Raw genomic sequence first — 16,589 nt, forward strand, 5'->3', positions numbered from 1 at the left:
TATTCTTTTCTGACTAACCCATCCCAACCTTCTCATAGTGTGGTTACACACTGCCATCCTTCAATGTCTAATTTTATTATTTGTTTATTAGACATTTATTTCTGATTAATTATTCTATTCTTAAGCTGTCTACAAACATCTATTCTTAATGATCCATGATTAATATATCCATTCTTTACATTAAATTGAGATTAAACAATACTAGCCATACTTCATGTATATTCAACTTTTTATTCTTTCACATTTGAACACAGAATGTTCTTAACCTCTACTTAATTTTTTTTTTCTACTGGGAGGGGTTAGTGAAAGTTTATAGATTGCTAAGGAGCACGGCTAATATCAAATAATGGAGTTTTAATTAAAAAAAATGGAGTCCCAACGGAGAGAGATAGGAAATTCTCCTTTATTCCTCGATTTTATATGATTACTAAGGGTTTGTGTCTGCTTGCCAAGTCCCCTAGACTAGAGCATGACTGTCCTACCCCAGCTGACAGCAGCACCCCAACATGTGCCATCTTATTCCATAGTACCCGCATCCTCTCTCTGAAGCATCTCTTGCTCTGCAGGGCACAGCTGAGCTTAACTGTTTCTCCCTGCTTCTGGTGACATCACTCCACCACCTGCCCCTAAATCAAGCCCTTTTTATCTACAGAGGGAGGACTCCATTCATTTGTATTCTAACACCTATTTCCTTTGATGCTTTGAACTCCTAATGGTTAATCCCACCAGGTGGTCACCTCACAAAGAAGTTTGCCTGACTTCATTAACACTTGTTTATTTGGATAAGATTATAATGTCTAATACACAACCCAGGAAGTGTGCCTATTTAACTAGCTTTTATCTGCTAATTACTGATGCCTATCCCTGGGTCCACCACACCTCTTCCTACCCCTAATACACATCTGGGTCTGGCTATTTTCCCATTCTGACATATTGGCGCTAATAAAATTCTAACATATATTAAAGCTTAGCAACCACAGATCAATACCAGTTCTCGGTAGCACACATTCGTATTAAAAAATATAACAATAAAAGGTAGATAAGTTTATTTTATTTAATACATTATAATTCTTGTACTATAAATAAGAAAGGCCTGGATTACCATGTTGGTACTAGCCAAGCTGCTCTAGGAAGGAAGTTTCAAAGCTGCCATGTGGTTGAATGGCACTTTAAAGTATGAGACACTACCCTCCTGCTCTAAGGGCTTAATGTAGAAATCCACACAGTAGAGCAAATGGGGGGGGGAATAAGGTAACCCTAGTTAGACATAACTCTGGGAAATAGGGATTCTGTCAAAGGTTTCATAGAAAAGCTATGACTGGCGGAGGAATTTGAAGAAAGCAAGGAAGTAATGGAAGCACAGGTATAGGAACAGCAAGGAAGAAAGCAATTATTTAAGGGAGCAGCAAACTTGAACAGCTAACAGTAATGGAGTAATCTGTATGAAGGTAACATTTATGGTTTTAATAGCAGAAAGGTAAGAGCAGGAAGGCCTTGGGGGATTCTGAAAGTAAGCAAACATGTTTGAATGGGATATGGAAATAGAAAGGAGGCCAATATAGGATTGAAGGAGTAATGCATAACCAGGCAAAAGGTGTATTTCAGGTGCATGGCGTGTGCAGCATAAGCAAATCAATCTACCTTTATATTAGATTGGAAACAGACCAGTCTAGACTGAAAGGTACTAAGACTGAAAGAAGGGTCATGCAATGGTCACCAAATTTGGTGAGAAGTGCTGCTGGGTAGCATGACATGCTGCATGACATTCCAGGTACAGCAGTGAATCCAGGAGAACACCAGCCTGTGAATATAAATGAGCTGGTTCTTTTCCCCACATGCCTTTCGATCCTGTCACACAAATAGGGAAATCCTCCCCTGCTGTCCTCTAGGCCACTATGGCATAGGCCCGCCGACCCAACACGCATTACGAAAAGAGAAAGGACTTTTCCAGTAGTGGGAAGGGCACCTGGGGGGAAACACTCCCTCCCCTCAGGAGTAACTTTATGGCCAGCGGAATAGCGGCGGTTTCGCTTCCCACTTTTCACGTCAGCGGCGTTCGCGCCCTTGATTCTCAGAGCGGGCCGGGTTCCGACATCGCCAGAACAATAGTTGCCATGGTGCGTTTCACAGCGGACGTGACGTCCTTGAACTAGAACGGGCCGGACCCCCCTTGACAGCCGCCGGATTGAAACTCCCGCGAGCGCTTTCGTTTCCGGGTTTGCCCCCCTTCCTCGCCCCGCCCCCCGTCCGAATCGCCTCACTCTTTGGGTTTTGTTCCCCGCAGCGGGGCGCCGCCCCCTCCGGCCGGCTCAGGCCCCGCCCCAATCCACGCCCCGCCCCTTTCCTCTGCCTTCGCCGCCGCTGCTCTGAGCTGGGCGAGCCGCGGCGGCGGATGCGGGCGGCTCGGTGGTTGAGCTGAGGCGCTCGCTCGCTCGCAGGGAACTGTCAGTCAACATGGCAGCGGCTGAGGAGGCTGTGGAGAGGGAAAGCGGCGGCGGAGAAGTCCTGTCTGTCTACGTGTTCGACCGGCGCCAGGCGGATTCGGACGGCGAAGACAAAGTTGTGAAATGTCCTGAGGGAAACTACGGCGCCTTCCGTAGCGCCGTGTGCCAGGTGAGAAAGCGCTTGTGGGGGCTGGGGGGGGGAGAAGGGGGCAAAAATGCGTCACGGCGTAACGGGCAACCGACGGATGGGGAGCCAGCAACCCAGCCCGCTTTTTCGTAGGGTGCTCGAAGAGCCCAGACTCGAGGGCGCCCGGTGGCTTCTCTGACACGGGGATGGGGTGGGGGGCGGCGAATCGCGCGCGAGTTGTGGGGGGGGGGGGCCTTCTCTTGACACGGGTGGGCGAAAAGGCGCGAAATGGCCCGGCGGCTGAGCGAGGTTGACGGGTCGCGGTGTGAAGCGAGAGCGCGAGTGTCTCTTGAGTGCAGGGAGGATGGCCCGCTCGGGAGGAGCAGAGCTGTCATGTTGAGAAGGAGCAGGAAATGCAGGTCCCTCGCTGTGAACTTGCGGCTTGCCAAAGAAGTCTGTTGGGCTGTTTCGGATGGGTGCTTGTTTTTCTTGTCTCTTTCACTCTAAGAATAAAAATCTCATCATTGGAGGATTTGCAGTGGCTCATCGGCATCTTGGATTTGCACGGAGTCAAGGGGAAGGGGGTGTAAGAGAAAGCGGGTTGCAGCACAAGCGCAGCAGCCTTTGGCATGGGAGCTAGAAGGGGAGGACCCGAAACCGAAAGTGGTGGGAAAGGTCCGGAGAGATTGCTGTTTTAAAGTTTTGCCAATCAGAGCTGCCTTCAGTACAGAAGCTGTTGTAACAGAGCCTGGTCAAACTGCCTTTTTACTGAATCCTTATTTCAAGTAACCACTTTTCCCCTCAGTGCCCTCCTTGCTCCAGTCAAATGTCTGCTATTGTTGAAAACTATGTTTCTCACATTATCTCCTCTGCTTACTCTACGAAAACCTCTGTTGTTGTTTGAAACCTCAGTTTTCCTGTTAAGTCTCTGCAGCTCAGCTTGCTTTACTCAAACCTCTACCATTGATTAAAACTTCATTTTCCTCTGTGTACTATCCTTCTTCTGTACTCAAACTTCCAGCCGCAGTGCCAGACTATTTTGTGCCCTAGGCACAGCTAATTACTTGTACACACGCATACACATACAAATTGCATCAGCAAGGGCCTTAGCATCAGTATTTCCAGATAAACCTTATGTCATAAAAAAAACTCTATTGAGCATCATATATACCAAGATGGTATCTCAGTGGTTTCAAAGCATCAGTTCAGCTCCCCCATCTTGTTTTGTTCAATGGCATTACAGTTATGCCTCATTCTGATACATGGTTAGTTAGAATTTTCCAATGCTGAGTCGATGCAGAGAAATAATTATAGATCCATTGAACCAAACTGAAGAAACTAGTTGCTTCCAGACAGCACTTAGCGGCATTATTGACTACGAAGTTTAAAATGTGTGCATTTTAGGCCACAAAAAGGCACATGGATTTACGTCCAGGGCTCTCTTGTATGCCATTTTCTTTGCATTTAATGTTACTCCCATTCACATAACTTTGAGCACACAGATTCTCATTTGGTAATCCATTTGCTCGAACTGTCCAATAAGAGTTTCTGTCATAAAACACCTGAAGTCTCCTTTAGTGGAACAAATCCTAAGAAGTGTTCTCTTATGATAACCTCATAAGGCATGGGCAGGGGGGACAACTGCCCCCTCCATCAAGTAAACCCATTAAAATACTTAACTGAGGTTCTGTGCCCCCAACATAAAGCCTGGCTATGCCCATGCTCACGGAGGCCACTTCAGTGCTGCTAACACAGCATTTTGACTTTACCCCCGGTGGTGCACTCCATTATATCTCAAGACAGACGGATACCATCAACAACAACCTCAAAATATTAATATATACATAAAAACAGTTCTGATGTATGAATTACTTCAAAAATAATAAAAGTATTCAAAATATAAATATAAATTAAAATATTATCAGAAATTTATAAGAAAAAACAAACTAATCTGTATAAAACTGTCCCTCAAAGGTCAGCACTGTGCCCCTGTGATATCTGCACCCTAAGTTGGCCTAATGATAGCAGCCCTCCTGCAAAGTTCTTACTCTTTGGTACTTCAGCTGCCTTGTGTGAAAGAGATGGAGGATGAAGAGCCCACTTTGAATATTCTATAGAACTTTCACACAATTTGTTTCATTCCTGGTACCATGTGTTATCTTCAGTTTGAAGTTCATGATACAGTGTGAAATTTAGTACAGGTATTTTATTAACAAACAACACCCATGTATGCAACATTCGCCAGGGTGGATACAAATCAAATATTTTTAAAATTTAAATTGGGGTTTTTTATTTAAATTGGATTTTTAAAATTTAAATTGGATTTTTAAAATAAAATGCTTTTGGATGGAAAATATTTCTAAAGATAGTTTTCTATTTAAGTTACATTATAGTCCAAAGGCTATTCATCAGGAAATAAGGATTTGTTTTAAGTTCTTTAATGTGTTCTAAGGGACGCGGGTGACGCTGTGGGTTAACCACAGAGCCTAGGGCTTGCCGATCAGAAGGTCGGCGGTTCGAATCCCCGTGACGGGGTGAGCTCCCATTGCTCGGTCCCTGCTCCTGCCAACCTAGCAGTTCGAAAGCACGTCAAAGTGCAAGTAGATAAATAGGTACCGCTCCGGCGGGAAGGTAAACAGTGTTTCCGTGCGCTGCTCTGGTTTGCCAGAAGCGGCTTAGTCATGCTGGCCAGCTGACCCGGAAGCTGTACGCCGGCTCCCTCGGCCAATAAAGCGAGATGAGCGCCCCAACCCCAGAGTCGGTCACGACTGGACCTAATGGTCAGGGGTCCCTTTACCTTTACCTTAAAACTCAGTCTAAGGTTTTTTTTTTAAGTTTAACAATATCAGTTAACAAACGTGGATACATATGCTATATTAAATAAATTAAATATATTAAATAAATTGTTTAAACTGTTATTGAGGAAATGATTATTTTTCTCCTTCCAATAAAGTACAGCAGGAAAGTTGTCCAAATATAAACAGTTAATTTATTAAACCTCACAATAATTTCATAATTATCTGTATTTCTAATAGTATAACCAAATGAGTAATTTTTGATATAACTGTAAAAACTACTCTGAAAATTTGTTATTCCAAAAATGAAACCTTCATCTGGTTGTAAATATTAAGATTATACCAGCAAGAATGAGAATTTCTGTAAAAAATGCTTTAAATCAAGTCTTAGTGACTAGTGATTCAAATCAAGTCTTACTGACTAGTGATTTAAATCAATTTGATTTAAATCAAATCCACCCTGGCGTCAACCAATGGAACTTAACATTCTGTAATTAAACAAACAAACTACCAGACTTGCTCTTAAGATTCTGTTCATCTTAACGATGCAGCAGCATACATCAGTATTGGAAGTGTGTGCAAAGGGGGCTGCAAAACAGGAGAGAGGAGGAGGCATGGAAATGGGGGGAGGGGATGATTTGTTTGCAAGAGTGAGCTGAGAAAGGGGAATAAGAGGGAGGGAAAGTGGCAGCATTGGGGATCATAGAATTGTAGAGTTGGAAGGGATTCTGAGGGTTGGTCTAGTCCAGTCCAACCCCTACAGTGCAATAAATCTGTTGACAGTCTTCTCCAGGTGGGCTCAAACAACCAACCTTCTGATTAACACACTGACCCAGAACTACTATATTCCTCTTAACCATGCTGTTTCCTGCAGTAGTGAAGATAATTGTACACAGCTTTATCAATACTAGGCTACATCTCAGCTTTGGACTTGTTGTTCAATATAGAGGTCTGCTGAGAAATGATTACCAACGATGTTCTGATGCAATACTTCTAATTAAAGTGTAAAACAAACGCAGGAAGAGTGTTTTGATTAGGTGCTCAGAGACTTTCTCTAGGGCAGATCGAAACTGCATTCTAGTCATTCTAGTCTGTAGTTTAAGCTTAAAAGTTTAGAAGACTGCAGGTAAAGCTGAGTAAAACTTTGTCGATATTTATGAGATGAACAAAATGTGTCATTCCATATTACAAGAAGTAATAAGATCTTGGTTATAAAAGGAAAGTACAATATCATATGGAGAAATGAAAATGTTTGCAAAGAGAAAAATTTAGAAGCCACGGAAGCCCTGTCAGACATTTGGCTTCCAAAAGAATGTTCGAAAACCGGAACAGTCACTTCCGGGTTTCGATCGTTCAGGAGCCAAAACGTTCAAGAACTAGGCTGTCCAAAACCAACGACTTATAAAAGTGAACTAATAAAACAAATTAAGCTGAAACCAAAAAGTGCCTGCATGAAATACTGGGCTCATAGTAAAGAATGGAAAGGGTCTAATGTGCTCCAATAGCCTTATAGAGTTTCTCCTACAAAAATGTTAAGATGGCTTTAAAGGGGGATTAGAGAAATTAATAGATGATGTATCTTCAGTATCCATTTGCCAGGGCAGCTAAACAGATTCTCCAGGTTCAAGTCCAATATGCCTTTCAGTGCCAGTTGCTCGGGGCAACAATAAGGCATTGTTAAAGGAAAGTGCATCCTGGACTATATAAACCTTTTTGGTTTATAGGACACTTCTTAAGGTTCTTGTATGTTTTTACCCCGAGCTCTGCTTTATCTCCCTCCACCCTTCTAATTTAATATTTAACTTGCCTTTGTAGGTATTTGGCATTTCCTCCAAAGAAACTTTTATTGTGACAACCACAAATAGAATACAGATCACAAATGAAAACTTTGGTACGTAAGTTTTTCTTAATGGATACAATCTATACCCAAATGCTCTCTGATAAAGTAGCAAAAGTGCATGAAAACTCATGCCTCACCCATTGTTTATTTCTGAGATGCCACAGGACTCCTATTTTTTATCAGAACACTAATTAGTTTCTGTATACATAGCAGGATTTTAAAACATAAAATCAGAAATGAGAAATATTTTTATGCTCTGTGTATGGAAATCAGTTTTTTAAAAGAATAACACAAAAGTTAAGTGCTAACGTTCATGTAGTAGCAATCGAAAATTAATATCCCTTGTTAATTGGATATCTGATTTCATTACTAAATTGTTTTTTATAAAATGCAAGCTAAGTAACTTATATTGCAAGTCTAAGGGGGAAAGAAGCTTTGTACTAAGTAATCAAAACAATGTACATTCAGGTCCTTCTTTCTGAACACAATGCATTCACTGGAAATTGTTTGTTAGGCAATTGTAGTGTTTTATCTCTCAAACAGTGTATAAATTTTATGAAATAAATATATAAGTAAATAATTTCATATATGTGTTGTAGGGAAAATGGTTAAAGATGGCATGACTGTCTATTTGCTACAATCAGTTGACCAGTCACTCCCCTCTGCAACAAAAGAGCGTATTGATTTCCTACCACATTATGATACACTTGTGAAAAGTGGAATGTATGAATACTATGCTAGTGAAGGACAAAATCCGCTGCGTAAGTATATCAGGTATTCTTTGAACTGTAACTGTATGACACACAGTTAATTAGTACATTGTATTGTTAAGACCAATGTTTTGCTATTAAATACCATGCAACAGATTTAAAAAATAAGCTGTAATTAAAATAAAGTTAGTTTTAAAGTAATCTTTTAAAAATTGCATCAGGATTAAAACAAACTTTTCCTATCCATCTTCCTCTTTTCCCTTTAATAGCATACACACTTTACAGCCCCTAAAAAGTTGCCTCCCCCTCAAGCTCTCCAACAACATACTTTAATGTGTTGAACAGCTGTACCAGTCTATAGTGTCCTTTTAATCTCTGGTATTGGCATAGCACCCCACATTGGGTTGTGGGGTATGTGGGGAACTCAGGTCAGAATCCTGCTAATTGTATTATGGATGGCTGATCTAAAATGCTGACTGGGACTGGGAAATTGTCCCAACAGAAGACATTACCTGAACTTACAGTATGACACCAAAATTCAGTGTAATCCTTATATGAATGAGTCTCTGTCAAGTTTCTAATAGCCATCTGCCACTACCTCTCCTGTCAGAGAGAAAGATACTCCTCTTTTCAGAGGGAAATAAGATAAGGTATAGCTTGTATCATATGTTGCCTTTCAGGAACATGTCAAAAGTGGATATTCTAATTTTTGTTAATAATTTTAATTATTAGCAAACATTTCTCTCTTTTTCTGTTTAGCGTTTGCTCTTGCAGAATTAATTGATAACTCTTTATCAGCTACTTCTGAAAATACTGCCGTCCGGAGAATACAGTTAAAGCTGGTAAGTAACTAAGGAGCTACTCCAGTGTTTTGCAGGGTTATTGTATGATAGAATCATCATATACTGTTTCTTCTTCTTTTTAAAAAATAGTTATTTGATGACTCTCAAGGGAAACCAGCCGTTGCCGTGATTGATAATGGAAGAGGCATGAGTTCTAAACAACTGAATAATTGGGCTGTGTATCGGTTATCAAAGTTTACACGACAAAGTGATATGGAAAGGTTAGGATGTTCTAATTTCAATGGTATTTAAGTATAAAATTGGTGAATTTCATTGTGTAAGAATTCAGTGTTCTCAGGACATGTTTTAAAAAGTTCCCGTAGTTCTTAAATGCTGAGAAATTGAAACAGCTAACAAAAAGTCCAAATAATTATACTTTGAGGTCTCCGTATTTCAAGTCTTTTATCTTTTGTTGAGATATATAGTTTTTACATTGATAACTTTGTCAACCACTTGAAATACTTTAGTAATTACCAGGAAGCAAATCAATGTTTCTGAATATTTGAATGAATATATAATGGAGATATTTTGTAATGTTTAGTTAGTAGTAAGCATTATGTGTTCTTGCTTGGTATTGTTATTAATTGGAAAAGTTTTCAGTAATGTCTGATATACTCACACTTGCATATTTAACAGCTTCTGCTATTTCTTTTTTTGTCTAATTTTGGTATTAGTGACCATTCAGGATATGTACGTCCTTCAGCAGTACCCCGCAGTTTAAACAGTGATATATCATATTTTGGGGTTGGTGGTAAACAAGCAGTGTTTTTTGTTGGACAGTCTACCAGAGTAAGTAACATTTTATATTTTTACAATTTTAGCCATTTTATGTGGTACTTCTTGGTTAACCTAGATTAGCAACTGGCTGTGTGTGTTTTCCTGCTTCAGTATGCAGCATACCTGTAAAGTGTGCCCCATGCTGATACAGTATTCATAAGGAAAATCATCAGACCATTGTCACCAATTGGCTATTAGAAAGGAGGCCTGTCCACTTAGCAGTTATTGGGAACACTGGTTTGGCTTACCCACACCCTTCATGGCCTTTGGTAAATGAACAGGACCCCTTTGCCTCCCAGCTGTAACAATAGTTTTCCTACATGAACCACAGTCTGGCAATTGGGACTGCTGGTCTCAAACACTGGATATTACACACTTAAAATGAATGAGAATACTCTGTGTTGCTGGTGGAGAGAAGGCAGTCTTTGTCTTGAATACGACATAGTAATGAGACGGGGTGTATTCTATATCTGGGTGCTGTATTGGGGGGAAATGCATACTGATGGTCCCTTTTTGTCATCTTGCGTGCACTTTTGACAGATGTGGCTTCTCTTGTAATTCTGAAACTGTTCTACAGTGGTACCTCGGGTTAAGTATTTAATTCCTTCCAGAGGTCCATTCTTAACCTGAAACTATTCTTAACCTGAAGCACCACTTTAGCTAATGGGGCCTCCTGCTGCTGCTGCACCGCTGGAGCACAATTTCTGTTCTCATCCTGAAGCAAAGTTCTTAACCTGAGGTACTATTTCTGGGTTAGTGGAGTCTGTAACCTGAAGCGTATGTAACCTGAAGCATATGTAACCCGAAGTACCACTGTATTTATTATTTAAAAATTTTAAATCTTGAACAGATGATAAGCAAACCTGCAGATTCTAAAGATGTTCATGAGCTTGTACTTTCTAAAGAAGATTTTGAAAAGAAAGAGAAAAACAAAGAAGCTATATACAAGGGATACATTCGAAACAGAAAGGTAAGGAACTTAAATTATTTGTTGAGTTATACAAAATACTTGAAAAAAGGTCATCTTAGTACTTAACAAGTAGCTACCAGGGTTTAGGCAGTTGTTGGGAAATTAATTGTACCAACAAGTTTTATCTTTTCTGATAAGCAGCTGGACAAGAAAGATGAGAGCAGTTGTTTCCCAGTTTATGGTTACAATTCCAGTCAAGTGACCTATTTTATTTTATTTTAAAACTATTTCTCAAAGCCATCTGACTCTTCCCATATTGTTAATGATGATGAACGATTCCTGCACAATCTTATCATGGAAGAAAAAGACAAAGAAGGTTTCACTGCAGTAGTTATTACAGGAGTACAGCCAGAACACGTACAGTACCTGAAAAACAATTTTAACCGTTGGACGAGGCAACTATCGTGAGTTGTTTGTTAAAATAGTTAATATGTTCAAATACTATTGACTCAAATCTTGCATTACTTAAGATTTTTTTGTGCAGTTTCTGCAAATCATTTATTAATTGAATTTACTATAAATTTATACTAGTCTATATTAGTGCATAGTACGCTTAGTGCTGCTTTCCGGTTTCCAGCTGCCAGTTGTGGGGTGCCCATTTTATAACTTAACTTGAAGTAAATGCCTGCTTGATTATTCAACAGTGTACCAATTTTGTAAATGTTTTTTATTCAAACTTTTAACAGACACATATACCATTTTTTTACAGACACATATACCATTACTATATCCATGGACCAAAAGGAAATGAAATTAATTTGCCAATGAAGGAAGCAAGAACTTTCAACAATATTGATATTGAGGTAGAATCTATATACATTGGTTTGCAAATAATTACATTTGCTTAGAACCAGGGACTATCCAAAGTGTTACACTTGCAAAACAGGGCTTTCGTATTTCCTCCTTTCCCTGCATTGTTTCTGGTGTTCAGGGAATAGCATGAGCAATGATGCAGTGGGATGCCAATGGAAAATATCGTCCCTTCCTTGCATGAACAGAAGTGTCTTTCTGCTAGCATAAGGAATCCCACCCATTGAACAGTGGGAACCTCTGGATCCTACCCACTTCATATTGTGTACATCTGCCCTGCAAGGAGATAAAGCTCCAGTCATGGCTCTAACCTTTAGACAGCCCTACTACTACTATTCCTATAAGCTATAAGTTACTGGGGAGCACAGATTCTCCTGAGTTTGCACAAATCTTGGAGCATGTTGTTAAGTTTGTATTATTTCTGCCTCTTGATGACCGTGGCAACGAACAACATTTATAGGAGGAACTTGCATTTATTTGTTGTTTATTTGTAGATTTCAATGTATGAAAAAGGGAAGACACCTAAGATTGTGAATCTTAGAGAAATTGACAATGATATGCAGACATTATATATAAGTACAGCAGCGGATAGTTTTGAGTTCAAGGCGAAAGTTGAAGGAGACGGTGTAGTGGAAGGTGTTATACGCTATCACCCTTTCTTGTATGATAAAGAAACCTATCCTGATGATCCTTGCTTTCCTTCAAGTAAGTTGGGCAACTTTCATACTATTTCTCAATACTATTTGCATCCTCCTTGTGCAGCTCTTTAGCTTGGGAGTGGGGAACACTGCACTGAAGTGGTTTCACCTACCCTCCCGAGGTCCGCGCAGCTCTGTGCGACCCTCCGGAGGCCGGCGCGGCTTGGCGCTGAGCTCCGGAGGGTCGCGCAGAGCTGCCTGCCCTCCCGGGGTCCGCGCAGCTCTGCGCGACCCTCGGGAGCCCGGCACCAGTTTTTGAGATCTGCAAGGGAGGCCTTGTTGGCAGTTCTGCTGTGCTGTGAAGTTTGTGAAGTGGCAGTACCTGAGAAGACCTTCTCTATGGTAGCCACTCGGCTGTTGAATGCCTTCTGAGGTGCATCTGGTTTCGTCACTGTATACCTTTCAACAACTGGTCAAGCCACACATTTTTGCACTGGCAATTGGGACTGGAGGATGAGATTAGAATATTCCTCACTGCAATGTTGTTGTTTCTGTCTGCTCTTCATTCAGCTTAATGATCTAGTACTGTTTAGGTTTTACTTAGTTAACTTGTAGTATTGAGCTTGAAGGTAACCTGCCTTGGGGCAGGCTACATTGTGAAGGACAGGGCTCTAATTACATATATATATATATAATTCTACAACCTGAAATTATTATGCTGTAAAGTGCACCTAAGGTTGATGGGGACGTTTGGCTGAAACTTTTAGGGTGATCTGTTTCCTGCTTTGTATGACAAGGGAGAAAACCATGAAGCCTATTGGGTCACTGGGTATTAAGCTGTACATACTTTACTCTACTCTACTCTACTCTACTTTACTTTACTTTACTTTACTTTACTTTTTACTTTACTTTTTACTTTACTTTTTACTTTACTTTACTTTACTTTACTTTACTTTACTTCACTTCTTCACTTCACTTCACTTCACTTCACTTCACTTCACTTCACTTCACTTTACTTTACTTTACTTTACTTTACTTTACTTCACTTCACTTCACTTCACTTCACTTCACTTCACTTCACTTCACTTCACTTACCAGTGTTGAATAACCTTTATTAGTTTGCTGCATATTTGAGGGGAAACTGTATGGCTAATAAATAATTAGAAATAGTGGTTTAATGTTCTATTTTGGAGAACAATGTCTTCTGTCCTTGCATTCCTTTGTAATTTGACACTCATTTTTCAATTTAGAATTAAAAGATGACAATGATGATGAAGAATGCTATATAATAGAAAAGGGAGCAAGAGGGAAAAGGCCTATTTTTGAATGTTTTTGGAATGGAAGACTAATACCATACACAACTGTTGAGAAGTAAGATTATGCCTATGCAATAATTTACATTTTTTATTTTTTTATTTTTGTAAAAGTTTCTAATCATTGCCTTTCTCCCTAAGCTTTGAGTGGTGTGCTCTGCCCAAGAGAGGTCTTGCCCCATCTGAATGTTACAACAGAATTTCTGGTGTGTTATTTACAAATGACAGATTTCAGGTCAGCACAAACAAACTGACTTTCATGGATTTGGAATTGAAGTTAAAAGACAGAAACACAATTTTTACAAGAATCGTCAATGGACAGGTAATACTTGTTCAATTTAATTGCTTGTCACAATTGGATAAATAAATTAAGAGAACCATTATATGTGAGCTTTCTGTCTTTTTATTGACGTACTTTAGATTTTTAAATTACATTGCCTAAGTTTATTTGAGGAGTTTGGTATGTGTTACCATAATGTTGGGGCTGGCTCTTAGTCTGAAGGGGCCCTGGGCAAAGTACTTTGTGGTAGGTTCCTTCCCTACTTCATCAATGGACCTTGGGAGGCTTACCTGGCTTTAGTAGTAGTACTGAGCAGATGGGTCTAGTCACCTTTTTAATTCCCCTCAGTGGCCAAGTGATGCTAGGTCAGGAACATTGTGGGTAATTAAAATTGTCACACCTTGTCTCTTCGTAATTTTAAATAATGACTAATTGAAGCTGAGGCCTGCACAAGACTGCACCTTCAGACAGTCATAAAGGCTGAACTACAGTTACTCTAATACATGTTCAAAATTCTTCACAGGAGCAAAGAATGAAAATTGACAGAGACTTTTCATTGTGGCTCAAGGAGTGCCATGAAAAACATGACAAACAAATAAAATTCACACACTTCGAAGAAATAATTACACGCACTGAGCTGCACTCTAAGCGCTTGCAGAGTCCTTGGTCTACATATTTGGCAATAGAATGGGATGGAAAGACATACAAAGCTGGGCAGCTGGTAAGTTAATTGCTTGTTGATGACACTTTTTAAAGAGGGCCTAACACAGATTTGAATGCAACAAAAGTTTAATATAAATAAAATTATAATATGCTTTTAAAAGAATGTTTGCTGGGGAAATAGAAGTACTTTGTTGCTTATCCTGTATAATGCAGACAAAAATATTGATGTTATATATTATTTTATGTTATAAAAATCTAATTTAGGATTCAATTATTGCTACTGTAAAAAAAAATATTTTAAATGTTTTTATTGATGTGAGCATTTCTACCCCACCCTTGTAATGCATACATATCCCTCTGGGTGTCTTAGAACAATTTAAATCACAGTATCATTATGAACCCATGATGTCACAATACTTTTTTTTACTGATAATTCTAATATTCCTTGTAAATGGCTTAGTAGTTTTATTGCAATCAAGCAGTAGATAGATAGACACTTTAATTATGCCCAGAAACAAATTAGCAAACAACACAGCTGTTGCAGATGATGTGTAAAGTTAGCTGTTTGAACACTGCCCTAAAACTGGATCTTAAACCCCCCAAACCCCCTCACTCATTCTTGCAGTTGTGTTCTGAATCAACCGAAGTTTCCAAAGATTGTTCAAACGTAGCCCAAATTTAACACATTGCAGAAATATAACCTATATGTAATTAACACATCTGTTGCTGTAGCCGCATCTCCTAATCTCAGATAAGTAGCCCATCAGCCTATGAGGGGGAAAGGCACTTCTGGCACCCAATAGCCACATGTGTGCCTAGATACAAGGCTGAATCTAGGACTAGCCACAAATTGCAAGCCTGCTTCTTCAAGGGGAAAATCAATGAGACAATGTTTTGGCAAGCAAGGTGTGAGTGTTGCAACCCAAGGTGAATATTGATGCTCACCCCTCTTCAGTGTTAATGTGTTCCATTTTATTGTTTTTATAAATTAACAAAGCCTGCTGGGATAATCTGGGACGACTTTGAAGGCAGCAAAAAAGTCTCAACAAGGCACTTATTAATTATCAGTACCAGCTGTTGCCTCTGATAACTACAAACGTACCCCATCAGCACATGGGTTTCCACTTGCAAAACAGGACTCCCCCCCCCCCTTACTACAACCCAGTTTGGGGGTCAGAACTGAACTGTTAACTTGAAAAGCATCAGCCTTGCTGTGTTTGCTGGTCCCGTGGGTAACTGTGAGGCGAGGTCCGAGTCCAGTCCGAGATCAAGGGTGCAGTAGGGAGGCAGTCAGTCAAAGCTGAAGCTGGGTCCAAGGCAGGGAGTCGGGTGAGGTCAGGAGCTCCAGCAGGCAGGAACAGGCTACCAACAATGTTGCTCCCGCAACCTGGGACTGGGCTGGCTGGCTTTTATCTGCCCCGAGGCATAGGGTGTTCCCGGTCCACAGGTGACTTGCCTCTCCTGGCCTGGAGGCGAGCACTCCTCCTGCGGGAACTTAGTTCCCTCCGCCTCTCTGCCCTGAGCCTCTGCAGTTCAGGAGAGGCTGGAGGGTTACCAGACCCAGAGGCAACCTCAGCTTCCCCTGACGGGGCTGAGAGTGGAGCACCTGCAGGCAATGGGTCCTCCATCACCTCAGGAACCAGAGCAGACTCAGCTGGTGCCTGCACCTGAGGATCCAGCACAGGTGAGGACCCTTCAGACTCAAGCCCCAGCCCCGGCTCAGCTGGTTCTGGAGGTGGGGAATCCTGTGCAGGCTGGGATTCCTCAGGTTCAGCCTCTGAGTCTGAATCCCAGGCCATCACACTGTGTGTGTCAAGGTGATCAAACCTGAGACACACAGCCTCAGAACTTCCTTTGTAAAGGAACATAAGGACATGTAAACTTTCAAAACACGAAAATGTAAAAGCTTTATTCTCCTAACCAAGTTTTACACAGCCTGTGGTATCTCTCCCTAATGAAATGCTATCCCTCAGAAAAGGGAAATAGGAGAACTCATCTTTCCAGTTTCCTATCTAAGCAGACTAGCCCACCCCCACCCCCCACAAAGGATTTTGTGACACCCACACCAAGGTTCCTTCCCAGGAAATCCTTGCAGCAGTGATAAACAGGGAAATGGTTAGGTGTGAGAGAAAGACACATGTTGCCTCTGTGGGTTGGCATAGCCTTCTCCAAAAGGGATCAGAGGGAGAACTGCTTTTATGGAGATATGGGATGGACAAAAAAGTCCTATCCCACAGGATCCAGAATGCCATAAGATGGCAAAGCAGCATTAAATCCTGGTTCTAGATATAAAAAATGTCTCTGTATTGTCCTCTTCACATGCATGGAAACATACTTCAGGCTCAGGGTTAGGGTCTAGCCCACATTACCTGCATCACCG

At 40.8% G+C, this 16,589-nt stretch overlaps 1 protein-coding gene across 1 annotated transcript in view; it reads left to right on the forward strand.

The window, feature by feature from the left end:
- Positions 1-2,176: 2,176 nt before the first annotated feature.
- Positions 2,177-16,589, forward strand: part of SMCHD1 (structural maintenance of chromosomes flexible hinge domain containing 1) — a 68,373-nt gene continuing 53,960 nt past the window's right edge. Inside the window, exons 1-13 of the mRNA XM_083518459.1 lie at positions 2,177-2,613; positions 7,182-7,257; positions 7,806-7,967; positions 8,676-8,758; positions 8,849-8,979; positions 9,433-9,547; positions 10,386-10,505; positions 10,743-10,909; positions 11,215-11,308; positions 11,810-12,020; positions 13,204-13,324; positions 13,408-13,588; positions 14,070-14,267. Coding sequence (XP_083374585.1) covers positions 2,455-2,613; positions 7,182-7,257; positions 7,806-7,967; positions 8,676-8,758; positions 8,849-8,979; positions 9,433-9,547; positions 10,386-10,505; positions 10,743-10,909; positions 11,215-11,308; positions 11,810-12,020; positions 13,204-13,324; positions 13,408-13,588; positions 14,070-14,267 — 1,818 coding nt within the window. The 5' untranslated portion in view covers positions 2,177-2,454. The remainder of the gene's footprint in view (positions 2,614-7,181; positions 7,258-7,805; positions 7,968-8,675; positions 8,759-8,848; positions 8,980-9,432; positions 9,548-10,385; positions 10,506-10,742; positions 10,910-11,214; positions 11,309-11,809; positions 12,021-13,203; positions 13,325-13,407; positions 13,589-14,069; positions 14,268-16,589) is intronic.

Source organism: Podarcis liolepis (assembly GCF_965112155.1).
Source record: "Podarcis liolepis genome assembly, chromosome: 8".
Classification (NCBI taxonomy): Eukaryota; Metazoa; Chordata; class Lepidosauria; order Squamata; family Lacertidae; genus Podarcis; species Podarcis liolepis.